Here is a 13486-nt window from a genome sequence, read left to right as displayed (position 1 = left end):
CGCATCCGAAAACTTTCTGGAACAGGGACCTGTACCAGCTGGAGTGATGTAGCACAGGATACTATGTACTGGTAGATAGCTCTCCCATCCATGGGGGCAGATCTCCCGGTTGCGAACGAAACGAATATGATTGATCAGGCCTGAACCGCAAGATCAAGCTTCAATGTCTGGCACCCGCGTGAGAGCACGGCAAACTGTGAACAACTACTAGTGCTCCTGAAGACAGGCCTGGAAAATGAATGATTCTGTTGACTCCTCGCCGCAGAAAGTTCTTATTCATCCGGGCAATACCTCAAAAATGTCCCCCACACGCCAGATGGACCAACCATCGTGGGGAAAGTGACGTTGATGGCATTCCAGAGTTGGTTTTGAATAATGTTATTCGCAGAACTGTACGTGCTGGCGGATGGTGATGTGCGCAACTAAACTGCTGTCGCCCTTTGGTGGCTAACAAGACTCTAGCATCAACTGGAAGCTAAATTCTGTCGCGACTTGAAAGCTGGTGTAGGGGTGAATAGGCAAGGTGGTACTCATGAACCAGCCATGTCGGACAGTATTACTAGTAGGTACTTGCCTAGTAGTAGGCAGCAGAAGTAGCACAGCCGATGCAAGATCAGATCTATTCCTCCACTAGTACAGTACATCACCAAATTGTGCCGACTTGATGCACTGCATCCCAACGAACAGCCTGTTCAAGTTGAGGGGTTCAAGTTGCGCCAGTGAAACTCAAAGAGTCAACGTCATTGCTTGATTAGTCCGCCCACTCAAAAAGCTTTTTAGCGTTGGAGGACGGGTTTCCCTACTAGTCCAACTTGAACTGCCAGTAGAACAGCACTGCGCCACTGGCAGATGCCTGGCGAAGGAAATTGTTCCGAGATCGAAAGTGGCTGTTAACTGGTCCACAACCGCGCCGCTGGCACTGGATCAGTACGAAGTTGGGGGTGTCATTATTTCCCGACTTGCCAGACCTGCAAGATTTGGTCTGACGAGCATCCCCCGGGGACTTCTCCAACTTGAAGACCCGCACGTGCTGGCGCGACACCACGCGAACCTGATGGCTCTGTCAGACTTCTTTCTACTGCACAAATGACGCCCTTTCCCACCTGCCTACGACGCTATGCAGCTGACCGTCCAGGCCTGTGACGCAGTGCCAGCGTCGCCGGTGGCATCGGACAAGATATCCGCGTTCTTGACCTCATACTTTAGTTCATATATATCCAGCTCCGATCCGATCGGTGCGATCAACTTCCACCTGCGGGTATCCTTCGACGACGGCGTGTATCTGACTGCGGCTTCCATGTACAGTTTCTTCATGGGCGGACAAGGATGTTCTTGACTTGAAAAGTCGAACATGTCACGGACCCCTTTCCGGACGGTTGCCCCAGCCATATCACCCGAGCATGGGCACAGTTTCATATCTTCCTCCTCATCCGACCCAAGGCAAAGAAAGAAGGAAAGCGTCGCGTGCTTTGCTTGCAAGCGGCGACGGTCCAAGGTCCGTAAATCATGCTAGATACTCCTTCCAGGCTTGACTGACTCTAGTCAGTGTGATGCCGGCATTCCGTGCATCTCCTGTATTTCGCACAACACCGAATGTGTCAAGGACCAAAATGATGACGGCCGACGCAAACTTGCGGTTAAGCGCAAGATTGATGTTCTGGAGTGGGATCGCCACCTACTGGACGAGTTGCTGACCGCCATCCGCACTGCTACGCCAGACCAGCTGGATACGCTACTCAGTCTAATACGGGACAACGCGACGCGACAGGACTTGCACTCTCACATCCAAGCTCAACTTCATGATCACCATGATTCCTCTACACCTGATAGCGACTACCGGCATAAGGTCCGATCCACACGTCGCCGTATGATGGGTCGAATTCAAGATGTTGTCAACCCCCCAATATCTGTGCCCGCCAAACCATGGACAACTGTTACCGATGATGATGATTTTGTCTCGCACCTCATGTCATTATGGTGTACATGGGCTCATCCCTGGTGGCACTGGGTGGATGAGGAGGTTTTCCTGGAAGCCATGCGGTCCGTGACACTACAAGTCTTATTTGTACTCCATATCTCGTGAACATGATTCTGGCCGACGCGTGCGTAAGTGAAGATCCAGCTCTTGCAGTCTGCCCTTCCTAACGCGTAATTTAGCTACTTGACACTCTTGCAGAAGACGGCTCGGAGCCCAACGAATGGATCCGAAAACAATTCTACAACGAAGCCAAGAGAGGACTCGATGCTCAGAATGGTCACTCTTCAATGGCGTACGTGGCAACCCTGGGAGTCCAATGGACCTAGTAGGTATATCTCGCGCTTGGCTGCATACGCAAGATACTAACTGTTGCTCTTTTTCTACCAGCCTCAACACCAATGGTCAAGATCAGCTCGGTAACGCTGTCCTTCATGAACAGATTTACCGTGCAAAAGGCCTTGAAAAGTGGCGGCGGAACCTTCATCGGAATGGCGATATGTCCCCAGAGTATCTCAGCAAGATTGATCGGTCTCTTGACAGACTTTCGTGGAGCTTGTACACGCTTCACTCGTTGACTTTGATGAGCTTGGAAAGAACCGAGCTTACAAAGGTGCCGACTCGACCAAAGCCTCCCTCGGATCACCATAAGAAGAACCATGATGGATGGATGCCATATCCACAACCTCACAATCCCGTCACCTTTCACCATAACTGCCATTATCTTGCCTTTGTCTCACTAATCGAGGAAGCGGCGCGGGTGGAGGCACTGTTCGTGAAACAGGCTCGTGATGATTCATCCATGATCATGGCAGAACTCGAGAACGTCTGTCGGCAATTGGGCGATTGGCCACACACTCTTCCTGAATGCTTGAAGATGCATGAGAAATCAATGCCTCATGTGATTGCCTTGCAGTAAGTGCCTGATCTTCTTCATTTCTCGTCTGCAGAGAACCATCATATGCGGATCCTTTCATAGCCTCCAGTTTTGTAATGGTCAAGCAGGCGCTAACTCGTCATTCTTACAACGTCAGCGCGCTACATCGTTGGGTCGTTGTAATGATGGCCAAACAGATAGCCGCGCTCGAGGCTGGCAAACTGAAGGAGCCTTCTTTGGTGGAAACACCGCAGAAAGACAAAAGAAGTCCGTGGAAGGAGATATCCATTACAAGTTGCATCGAAATCGGGGAACTCCTCGAACAGATCCGACTGAACTGGGGCGCGGACCATTTCCCTGTCATCATCATGCAACCTATCGCCACCGCGGTGTTTCCACTTCTCGAAGGCCTTAACGACCGACCCGACTCGCAAGACGCACTTTTCAAGCTATGCATAACCGTCCGTGCGGCAAGCCGCAGGTTCCGTGTTGGGAAAGGAGTCCTTCTTCTCCTCCATCAGACTGCAAAGCAAAGGAATATTGTCCTACCGGAGAATTGTCAACAGTTGTTGGCTGATTTTTCTGCCCGAATGGACTTTCAGCGAACTGTGAATGGCATTTCCGATATCGGTATGGAATACTTGCTGGAAAAGTGGGAGGATCTGGATCTTCACGAGGTATAGAAAGGGAAGACTGCTCCGCGCAAAACTGCTGCAGGGACCGCCGACTTGTTTTCAAGACCCGAAGACACGGAATCTGGCATGACTAAAGGACAGACAATATTCGAAGAGAAGCCTTCTCGTCCCTGCCTGGCAGAATCCGTTTGGCAGAGGCCCTTCGCCGAATCTGCCAAAGTAACCAGCAATCGCGGCACCTGATCACATTGCTGATTTCACCATCAAGGGGACAACATCGAGAAGTATTTCGTCGCTCCGCGGCCACCGTCTGCTTACGACTACGACCCGATCCACAACATAATTGTACTTTTAATTGACCAATAGCATGCGCATTCTGTTCTCAATCGTCCATCCGCCCTTATTATTCTGGTACCAGCATGAGGATATGAAGTTGACACGGAGGTTGCTAGTTCTAAAAGCATCTGCCAGCACATGCCTGCGAGGGTAGGTTGTTTTGGCCGTACTGGACGTCATTATGGAGGTTTGCAAAGTGTGATTGTCCTTTCGGGGCACCGTCCTCCAATTTAATTGCTTACTGCATACCGAGTCCCGCAATGTGTACAACTTGTTGGAAGGAGTGTTGATATCTCTTGGTCTATTTTCATTCTCACTGCAGAATGGCATTGCGAGGAACGAATGACAAACCAGTCGTCTAGGACATTGGACCAGTGCATTCTGCACGACCTCTAGGCTTGATAACAGTTTCGAGCATCCCACTCTGGGTATAAATACACCTGTTCCTAGGTACCTAGGTACTAGTACCTAGTAGCCTTCGCACCTAAGAGCAGCAACTTGGAATATACGCGAGTCTTGACAGGTGCTGTTAGATTCTCGGGAGTGGGCGAAGGTTGTCTGCACCTCCTGAGACGTAAGCTTATCTTCTCAACCACCGTCTCAAAGGCAGGAATTGCTTTAGGCCGCAAGGTGTCACAAACCGGATGGCGCTTCTTTATTTAGAGCGGTGACTTCAAGCTTTAGTGTCTTATAAAAGATTATGTGGCTTTTTCTTAGTAATTCCAAGTCCATGTTATTAGTTGCATACAGTTATTCCCCTAACCCAGTTTTGAACATTGTACGGCCCGTCGAACTGCGAGACTCATAGTGTGTGCCTTCGTCCTACTAATATGGCATATTGACAACGGCTGTACAATACTCCGCTTCACTAAAAGACATAGGAAAGCACATGTTCTATATTCTTACAAAGAGGACTGATCGGTAAGGTCGACAACGAATAATAATAGTACAAGTTTCCAAAGTCAATCTTTTATACATGCTGAGAAGGACCGAGCGTCACGATCAAATTTCATTCCCTCTTTCTTTCCCTCGCTACTGGGCCAGATAACTGGGTAGGTTTGCCCTCCATGCCGCTGGGAATGGGCTCCTCTTTGGACTGCACCCTGACATTTCGTAGTTCCATCAAGTCCAGATACCGGGCATCTCCAAGGCATTGGCGTAGTTGTGTCTCAGGCAGGGACCGAAGAGAGGATTGGGCCTGGTGAGCTTTGATTTGCCATTGCAATTGCCAGCGCCTGCGTTTTGGAGGCCCCCTCCCAACCTTCCTTTTAATATATGTAGAGATGGCTTCGAAATAGAATCGAGAGGCCTCTGCTGGTTGAAGTATGGTGATGTCGATCATTTCGCGCAGGAGCGGGATGATGAACGTGTTGAGGTCGTCGTCGTGGATAGTTGCAATGTCATTTGCGATCTTTGTCAGGAGTTGCCCTGCGATGTTCAAACTGTCTTTGGCAAGGTGACGATACAAAGACATGACGACAGCAGCATCCTGTTCACCTGTCTGATCAAGCCAATCGTATTGTGGCCACGAAGAAAATGGGTAGTCCTCGCTGCTGCATGAGTCATGTTTTCGACGGGACGAAAACTGTTGCAACTGGAAAGATGAGACTGCTGGATGCAAAATCGCGGGGAGGAGATGTTCCATCAAGTCTGTCTTCTGCACTGTTTGGGCGTGGCAAAGAACTTCCACCAGGAGGGTGGTTGTGAAGCCCTCCTCATCCAGAAAGCGACGTACGAAACAGTCGATCCTATTTAACCAGTGTTCAGTCAGCATCCTAGTCGGTTGAAAACTCCATATAGGTTCACCTTCTCATGAAGAACTCACAGTTTCCACACCGCCTCGTCCCTGTACGAGTCCAAAAGCTGAACCACAGCTCCTGCATCCTCAGGTGAGACCGTTGTGATCGAACTCAGAACGTTACAAAGGACTTCCACTGCCCACTGGTGCTCTGATTCCATGCTGGATTGCGGTCTGGGAGTGTCCGAGGCTACACCCGACTGGAATGCACGGAGGCCACGATCAACGAGGTGCAGGTTCGGAATGCGGGAGAAGGCTTCCACGCAACTGAAATTCTTTTAGCTGGGGCAGTGGCCCAGTTCATGCTCGAACTCACAAGTCTCTGGTGTCCTCATATCCTAGCCGGCCGAGCTCCTGGAAAGTAGACGCGTCGAAGGTATGCTTCACGGAGTCGAGGGCTGCTCTCGCTAGCTCAGATTTCCCGATACGTAATGACGCTATTGCTGTTTGGCCCATCAAAGCATCTTTCATCTGATTGTTGTTGTATTGTCTTTTAATATGCCTTCGGCATGTTTGGACTATCATTTCGCGGAAGAGATCATGTTCATAGTCGTCGTGCGAGTTCTCGAGGATATCACAAAGTCGTCTGAGTAACTCGGAGTAATCAGAAGCCGTGTAACCGCGCCCAAGCAGACTCTCCGCGGCAGAGACCCGAGGAACAATGATGGCGACCTACATAGGTATTCAGTCAGAGACTCAACTTCAACTTACACAAGGCTTACGGTATCATGGTAAACTCGCTCGCTCTGAGAAGGTTCATCGTCCAAGCGGCCAACAGCCCATTGCTTAACGAGCTGACTATGCTCATACCCACGTGCGAGACAGTCTGTCTGCATCGAGGTATTTTGAAGTTTGTCGCCGTGAAGTGTAACAATATCGCGTAAGCAAGAGCTTTCCTCAACTTCTTCATAGTCCTCATCCTTAGACCCAGTCACATTCACATGTCTCTCCAAGGTGGACAAAAAAACACAGAAGCGGCCATTAGACCGGCAAGCGCTGTCAAGCTGGCAACAGCGATAATAGTCGTCACCCTTTAGACTGCTGAGTCGAAGTTTTGGCAGCCTAAATTGAAGTTTTGCACTAGTATATTCGTGCTGCAGAGCGTAACACATCAGTGCTGGTCTGTTTGGCATAGAGTACCACTTGTTCAGCATCTGTTTGATCCTGGACTGTTCAACATCCTGTACAGCAGCTGAAAGCTGCAGTTCAGTACTATTGTTGACGAGATTGTATGTTAAGACGACTCGGTACCCGGCCTGAACTGGTAACACCTGTTCCCGTAAGCCCTTGATTTAAAACCTATCGAGCACAATGCTGCCTACCTCATGAGAAACATCATTGTACCTTCACTCCCAGTTAGTATGACTCTGTATTGAATGGGGAGCTGTCTTACCAAGCCAAATAAGAGACGCCGTAGGAAGACGACTTGTGCGTTTCAAGAACCTTTTCATCCTGTCCATGAATCAAGCGAACTCCGCCACCGACGTGCTCGGATGGTAAGCAAATCTCCAGTGTCCCAAACATGTTTCGCGTCATCTCTGTGCTGTAATTGTCAGCCAAAATGCCAGATGTGAGCTCTTGATTTGACGGACTTTTTCTGAGGTTTGGAAAATGCGCCCTCCTCATACACGAGTAAATTGGAAAGCTCAGCGCGTATACTTCCAGCACAAGGAGGGATACCCAAGCCCTCGCGAACTTTTACAACAATTTGATAAAGCCAGCTGTTCCAGCCCTCATTTCCGAAAGACAACTCTTCCCCATCGATCTCCCAGGTCTTCCTGACAGTCTCACGAGCAACCGCTTTTTCCTCTTTGTCAGAAGTGGACTGGCGGCTCACTTGAATAAGAGCATTCGCATCTTCAGGAAGTAATGGGAGTCTGATCGGACCGACGCCTTTGACGCCTAGACCAGGGTGAATGTGATTCACGTTGTAACCCGCTGTTGAAAAAGATCCTGCACTATGTATTTCATTAAGACAGGCCGAAATCTGAGATCTCAACGGGTCGAGGTAGTCTTCCTCACAGGAGGAATATCCCTCTGAGCTCATGGTGGCCAAACCCCTGCGAACCTGTTATTGTTCGCAACGTAGAGATTTGAATTCTCCGTTATAAGGAAATGACTCCCGCGCCTCCTGACTCTTATATGTGCGGCAATTTGCGTATATCCTACACAACATAATCACAGTTTAAGACAAGGTGAGCAACAAGACCAACAGCACTTAACGCGTCTACAGTTGAAGACGCGTGTGGTGTCGCGAAATAAGCACGTAAATTATGTAAGCTAACTACAACGTTGTATAAGTCAGCATAGCGTAGTAGTAGTAGGTGGCACGTGCAGCAACTTCAGGCATCCCTATGATCGTGCTTAGTAACTGCTTGGTACGTTTGGCGTGTTTGACAAGTTGAATTTGCCCCAGCGCAGGGACACTGGCAGTGGTAGAATAATAATAAACTGCGCCCTACTCAGCCTGCCTTGCACATCGTCCATCGTGATTGCCATCAGTCGCAATCCTCGTTGCACACATCTTTCATCGTCCAGTTCATCTTGCAGTACTCAAGATGGCGTGGCGCAATCAAGGCATTACTGGCTCCAACAATATACCCTTGGGAACGCGCCGTCGGTTTGGGGGCGACAGCGCTGCAGCGGACTCGCAAAATGGCAGCTCCATGAATCCTCCTGCTCATGGGGATTCTGGAAAGCGCGGGCGAAGTCCTACCAGAGGTACTTTAACTATCCCAGGCACGCTTAGCATGATGCTTACTACCGTTGTAGCTGAACCCACCACCGATGGCGACGGTACCAAGCGACGCAGAAAGCGTAACCGCTGGGGAGAAGCCGGGGAGAACAAGGCAGCCGGGCTCATGGGCCTTCCCACAATGATTCAGGCAAACATGACAGCTGAACAGCTCGAGGCATATACTCTTCATCTCCGTATTGAAGAGATCAGTCAGAAGTTGCGAATCAACGATGTGGTCCCTGCGGAAGCAGACAGGTGCGTTTCAAGCCCTCATCTTGGTGCAAACCAGATTGCTAACAGTCCAACAGGTCGCCTTCACCTCCACCACAATATGACAACTTTGGCCGTCGTGTCAATACACGCGAGTTTCGCTATCGAAAGCGACTCGAAGATGAGCGACACAAGCTGGTGGAAAAGGCCATGAAAACCATCCCCAACTACCATCCGCCATCTGACTACAGACGGCCCACCAAGACTCAGGAAAAGGTTTACGTGCCTGTCAACGACTATCCCGAGATTAACTTTAGTATGCTAACTAACCCTCTAACTCTGTTACAAGCCCTCATCTTTTGCTCTCCTTTCCACTTGCTATCGCCAGCGCCTTGCGGTCGTGACGGTAGATGTGGCATCCTGTTTTCTCACTAACTACGTTTCCCTGTCATCTGCTTGAGAATCACATACTAACACTTAGCTTCTTCTTCGAAAAGTTGGACTACTTATTGGGCCCCGTGGAAACACCTTGAAGAAGATGGAGTCCGAGTCTGGGGCCAAGATTGCCATTCGAGGCAAAGGCTCTGTCAAGGAGGGCAAGGGACGATCTGACGCTGCTCATACTAGCAACCAGGAAGAAGACCTGCATTGTCTCATCATGGCGGACACAGAAGAGAAGGTCAACAAAGCCAAGGCCTTGATCCACAACGTTATTGAAACCGCGGCTTCCATTCCCGAAGGCCAAAACGAGCTCAAGAGAAACCAGCTTCGCGAACTCGCGGCTCTCAACGGTACGCTCCGTGACGATGAAAACCAGGCATGTCAGAACTGTAAGTCTCGGCCAGATTCTCCGTTTCATTCGTCTTTCGCTAATCACGATTCTTAGGTGGTCAAATCGGGCATAGGAAGTACGACTGTCCAGAGCAGCGCAATTTCACTGCCAATATCATCTGTCGTGTCTGTGGGAATGCTGGACACATGGCTAGGGACTGCCCAGACAGACAGCGCGGCACGGATTCACGCAACCATATTCCAGGAGGATATGGTGGGCCTCAGAGACGCCTGGGTCCTGCTGATGCAGTCGACAGAGAAATGGAGGTATGTGTCCTCATCGTGTGCAGTTGAATCAGCTCACTGACCGGTCTAGAATCTCATGCAAGAACTTTCTGGCAATCCATCTGGCAATGGTCCAGTTGGCCGCATCGAGGCTGCTCCAAGTGGTTATGATCAAGCAGATTCATATAGCGGCGCCCCCACGCACAGGGACTCCCGCCCATGGGCGCGGCAACCGACTGGTGGTCCTGCTCCATGGCAGCGTGATCGCCAGGAGCGTGACTACGGGGCCCGAGAAGGCGGAACGTCACTCCCGCCCTGGGCGCAGAATCGTGGTGCTGATAGTCATGGAGGCTATGGATCAGCTCCGGCCAGCCACGACCTACCGCCGTGGCAGCAGCAAGCTCCGCCTGTTGCCCAGCCTTACGGCTATGGAGGGTATCCCGGCTACGATGGTCAAGCTGCTTACGGAGTCCCGCCGCCTCCAGCCGCAGTAGCAGGAGCGGTCCCTCCTAGCCTCAGCAGTTTCCTTCAACAATTTGCTGGAAATGCTCCCCCACCACCACCGGATACACAAGCTCCACCACCTCCTCCGCCAGATAACCAACCGCCGCCACCACCTGGCATGGATGATTATGTACCGCCGCCGCCACCGTCGGCATAGAGTGTTGAACCTAGTTCGCCGTGAACGATGTTGGACTATTAGCTACGACAGGGCCAAAGGAATGGCAGGGTTGGATGAATCGTGCAGAGTCGCTGTGGACAGTCGGAAATGAAAACGGATTCTTGCGTACGGGCATTGAGCTCGCCTTTCAATGCGTTGTCTGTGCAGAACTGCCAATAGGGGAAATCGTTACATGTTCTTCGGGTAACGACTTATGTACTCAAGCGCAACTCGATGGCTGATTAGTAGTCTTCAGCGACGATGGCAACTTGAATCATGCAGTTGGTGGAGCGGTGCTTGTTTGTTAGCGTGCGGGGAATTTCAAGTTCCACGCGCGGCTCGACCCGCGGGAAATCCGGAAGTCGAATCTCATTATCCTACTACTAGTACCTCTATTACTCGAGAAGAATCATGATTGCCAGTTACGGTTTGATCCTAGAGGGTGTGCGAAGGACACTTTAACCTGAGCTTTAACTAAGTACTCCCTGATCGCGTCCTAAGCACTCCCTAAGCAAACAAGTTATCTATCGCGGAGAACTACCACAAGGATCGACTAAACGTGTACCAGTATACTCTATTAATATTTAGGGGCTAATTTATACACGTTTAGTTTATGCCTTTACCTTATAGTAGTACTCTATAACACTTTGCAAAGAAAAGGATACAACTACTCCGACCTAACTGATACGACGTAGCAGGTACTATACTGCGTGGTATAGGCCGATTTCTATACCTTTTGCAAAGTGCATCTTCGGTAACTAATTAACCCAAGCTGCTAAATCACGGCGGAGGCGCGAACAGAGCGTCTGACTCGTTATTTTTTTGTCCCATGAACCAGAACGTCCTCTTAAATCAAGGCTCAAATAACTGTTTTTCGCTTCTCATGTCGCTGCTGGCCAGGAGGGACAATGGTATTATTGGTGCTCGATTGCCTCAGCGTTAAGTAGGCTTGGCTTTTTCGTCGGCTTCCCCGCGGACGCGTATCCCGACTTCGACAGATTCGGCGGCAACACTGACAAGCGCTTCGACCCTGCGATTTCAATCGGCATGGTAAGTGGTTCAGCACCTTTAGCCGCTCAAAAGAGACGGCGTATGCCAACCCAGGCGAGGAAAGGTACATTGTCGCAACTCTTATCATTGTAACTGCGCTGACTTAAAAAGCACAAACACATCGAGGTAGCGTCAGTAAAGCTACCAGGGTACGACGAAGTCCTCGCATCACATCCGCTGTTAAGAACTCGTCGCAGCAAAGATGCAGAAGCCTGCGCCTCCAAGGTGCCGATCCTATCCAGACAGCGCCCGATTCCGTTCAGCAGGCGAAGACGCCAAAGCGACCTCAAGAAGGTGAAGTTCCACCCTTCCGCTCTTCGTCCGAGCAGCTCCCAAAACGATTACGAACATCTGCAGCTTCAGTCGGCGAACGAGTTGGGTGGGAGACAATTAGCGAGGCTCGGGTTGAATACTGGAGGGAGAACGGAACCTGGCCAACAGAAGAACAAGAGAAGACAATGGATCGATTTCGGGATATCGTTAATCATGCGCTCGCAAGAAAACGGTTGGGTTCCCTTAGCTGCCAACGCTCAAATGCCAGCTTGAGTACGGAAACAACCCAGACACAGAGTCCAAGCAGCCAACAACCGCGGGATCAGAAGAGTGCGCCGTATACACATCCGTTGTTTGAAGATCAATTGAAGGAGTGTGGCAGCCTTATGGATGATTACGAAGGAGGTATTACCGCTCGAAGTGAAAGGCTTTGCCAAATGCTCCTGAAAGCACCACAGCCACCACCTGAACATACCCTTTTTTCCGACGACAGCCTGTTCAAGAAGACGTGCAAAAGAATGAGGGGCGCTAACAAGACCAAGGTGATCCGCGATATTGCACAGCTTATTGTTCCTTCAGCTGAGATACTGGCCGACAAGGGAGCCGAACACCTAGAGATTCTTCGAGAGACTACCAACGCATGCTGGGTCAACGCTATTCCTTTTCTCAGGCCTCCTGGTTCCCGTCCTGCTCCTCGTCCACAGCCTGACTTTGGCCTTGGGTTTAAGAGAGATGCATTCAATCGAGAACAGCTTCAAAAGCTGCAACCTTATGTCGGCGATCCACTTGCTGATTCTTCCTTAGTTGCAGCCACGTATAATATGTATTTTCCATTTCTCACCAGCGAAGTCAAATGCGGAGCAACCGGACTTGACATTGCTGATCGACAGAACGCTCACAGTCAATCCGTCATATTACGTGGTCTGACTACACTCTTCCGCCTTGTAGGCCGGGAGAACGAACTAAACCAGGAAATTAATGGCTTTTCAATCTCTCACAGCGATGCGGATGTGAGAATTTACGGTCATTATGCTGTTATTAATGAGAAAGATGTTAGGTTCTACCGACATTCAATTGCCGAATTCAACATCTCGCCGACGGCAGAAGGAGACCAAAGGTGGAAGGCATACACTTTTGTCCGGAACGTCTACGATTTGTGGCTTCCAGAGCACTTTAATCGAATCCGTTCTGCCATCGATATGTTACCGGCTGACTTAAATTTCGAAGTCTCCAATCAGTCCGAACCTCACTTTCTAGATCAGGAACTGCCTTCATCGCGATCAGGACTGTCCCAGCGATTTGACGATCACAGCTTAGCCGATGAAAGAGTGATTCCGGTCAGCCAGCCAAGCGTCCAGCAAATCACCCCGGACGCAACGATCCGGTCTGAGCCAAGTAACTCTGGGAAGAAAAAGAGGAAGTAACCACTTGCTCACAAGGCTCATCAGCATTCAAGCCTGCTACTATAGTACCCAAAGTCGAACAACCCCGCACCCTTTGGCAACAGACGTGCATTTTACTAGGATTAAACTGTATATGGTAATTGGGTTCTTCGTTCTCGAGTAATAGAGGTAGTATTGTTACAACTACCTACCACTACTAGTAGTACTAGTATTACTACAATTAGGACAGTTTGTCCAACTTGAAAGTCCGTCGCTCCGTTTGCGGTACCATGTCAGCTGGTTTCACAGACGCGGCACGCTGCAGAGATGAACTGCGGACATTTTTTCCAATTGAATTCACAGACTCCCTGCTAGGGACCAGGACTACACGCCCAGCGCGGTTGTGACAATCAAATACCCGTGGTGTCAGCACACTGCATGCCGAAGGCACCGTACCTGGTAACTCCCAATTAACCCCCCCAACGAGCAAACGGTG

At 50.1% G+C, this 13486-nt stretch overlaps 5 protein-coding genes across 5 annotated transcripts; 3 read left to right on the top strand and 2 right to left on the bottom strand.

Moving 5' to 3' along the window:
• Nucleotides 1-1351: 1351 nt before the first annotated feature.
• On the top strand, nucleotides 1352-3535 carry HMPREF1120_08887 (uncharacterized protein; the record flags this gene model as incomplete). Its single annotated transcript, XM_009163157.1, has 5 exons — nucleotides 1352-1495; nucleotides 1547-2065; nucleotides 2158-2303; nucleotides 2366-2890; nucleotides 3010-3535. 5 exons carry the CDS (start codon nucleotides 1352-1354, stop codon nucleotides 3533-3535), a joined length of 1860 nt encoding a protein of 619 aa, XP_009161405.1.
• A 1297-nt stretch (nucleotides 3536-4832) lies between these two features.
• HMPREF1120_08886 (uncharacterized protein) lies at nucleotides 4833-5597 on the bottom strand (the record flags this gene model as incomplete). The annotated part of the gene is made up of 1 exon (XM_009163156.1): nucleotides 4833-5597. One exon carries the CDS (start codon nucleotides 5595-5597, stop codon nucleotides 4833-4835), a length of 765 nt encoding a protein of 254 aa, XP_009161404.1.
• A 336-nt stretch (nucleotides 5598-5933) lies between these two features.
• Nucleotides 5934-7668, bottom strand: HMPREF1120_08885 (uncharacterized protein; the record flags this gene model as incomplete). Its single annotated transcript, XM_009163155.1, has 5 exons — nucleotides 5934-6293; nucleotides 6344-6892; nucleotides 6944-6965; nucleotides 7015-7164; nucleotides 7214-7668. The coding sequence occupies 5 exons, from the start codon at nucleotides 7666-7668 to the stop codon at nucleotides 5934-5936; spliced, it is 1536 nt and encodes a 511-aa protein (XP_009161403.1).
• Nucleotides 7669-8082: 414 nt separating this feature from the next.
• HMPREF1120_08884 (branchpoint-bridging protein) lies at nucleotides 8083-10707 on the top strand. The gene is made up of 6 exons (XM_009163154.1): nucleotides 8083-8342; nucleotides 8394-8613; nucleotides 8667-8884; nucleotides 9066-9398; nucleotides 9455-9666; nucleotides 9716-10707. Exons 1-6 carry the CDS (start codon nucleotides 8180-8182, stop codon nucleotides 10283-10285), a joined length of 1716 nt encoding a protein of 571 aa, XP_009161402.1. The 5' UTR covers nucleotides 8083-8179; the 3' UTR covers nucleotides 10286-10707.
• A 625-nt stretch (nucleotides 10708-11332) lies between these two features.
• HMPREF1120_08883 (uncharacterized protein) lies at nucleotides 11333-13032 on the top strand (the record flags this gene model as incomplete). The annotated part of the gene is made up of 2 exons (XM_009163153.1): nucleotides 11333-11399; nucleotides 11447-13032. The coding sequence occupies 2 exons, from the start codon at nucleotides 11333-11335 to the stop codon at nucleotides 13030-13032; spliced, it is 1653 nt and encodes a 550-aa protein (XP_009161401.1).
• Nucleotides 13033-13486: the final 454 nt, after the last annotated feature.

The sequence above is a fragment of the Exophiala dermatitidis genome (assembly GCF_000230625.1).
Source record: "Exophiala dermatitidis NIH/UT8656 unplaced genomic scaffold supercont1.8, whole genome shotgun sequence".
NCBI classification, from domain to species: Eukaryota; Fungi; Ascomycota; class Eurotiomycetes; order Chaetothyriales; family Herpotrichiellaceae; genus Exophiala; species Exophiala dermatitidis.
Note: the sequence above shows the minus strand (reverse complement) of the source record. Positions and strands in the feature narration are given on the sequence as shown.

Coding starts and splice junctions, on each gene's coding strand:
- HMPREF1120_08884 (XM_009163154.1), top strand. CDS start 8,180: ATGGCGTGGCGCAATCAAGGCATTACTGGCTCCAACAATATACCCTTG. Junction 8,343..8,393: donor CGGGCGAAGTCCTACCAGAG/GTACTTTAACTA, acceptor CTACCGTTGTAG/CTGAACCCACCACCGATGGC. Junction 8,614..8,666: donor GTCCCTGCGGAAGCAGACAG/GTGCGTTTCAAG, acceptor ACAGTCCAACAG/GTCGCCTTCACCTCCACCAC.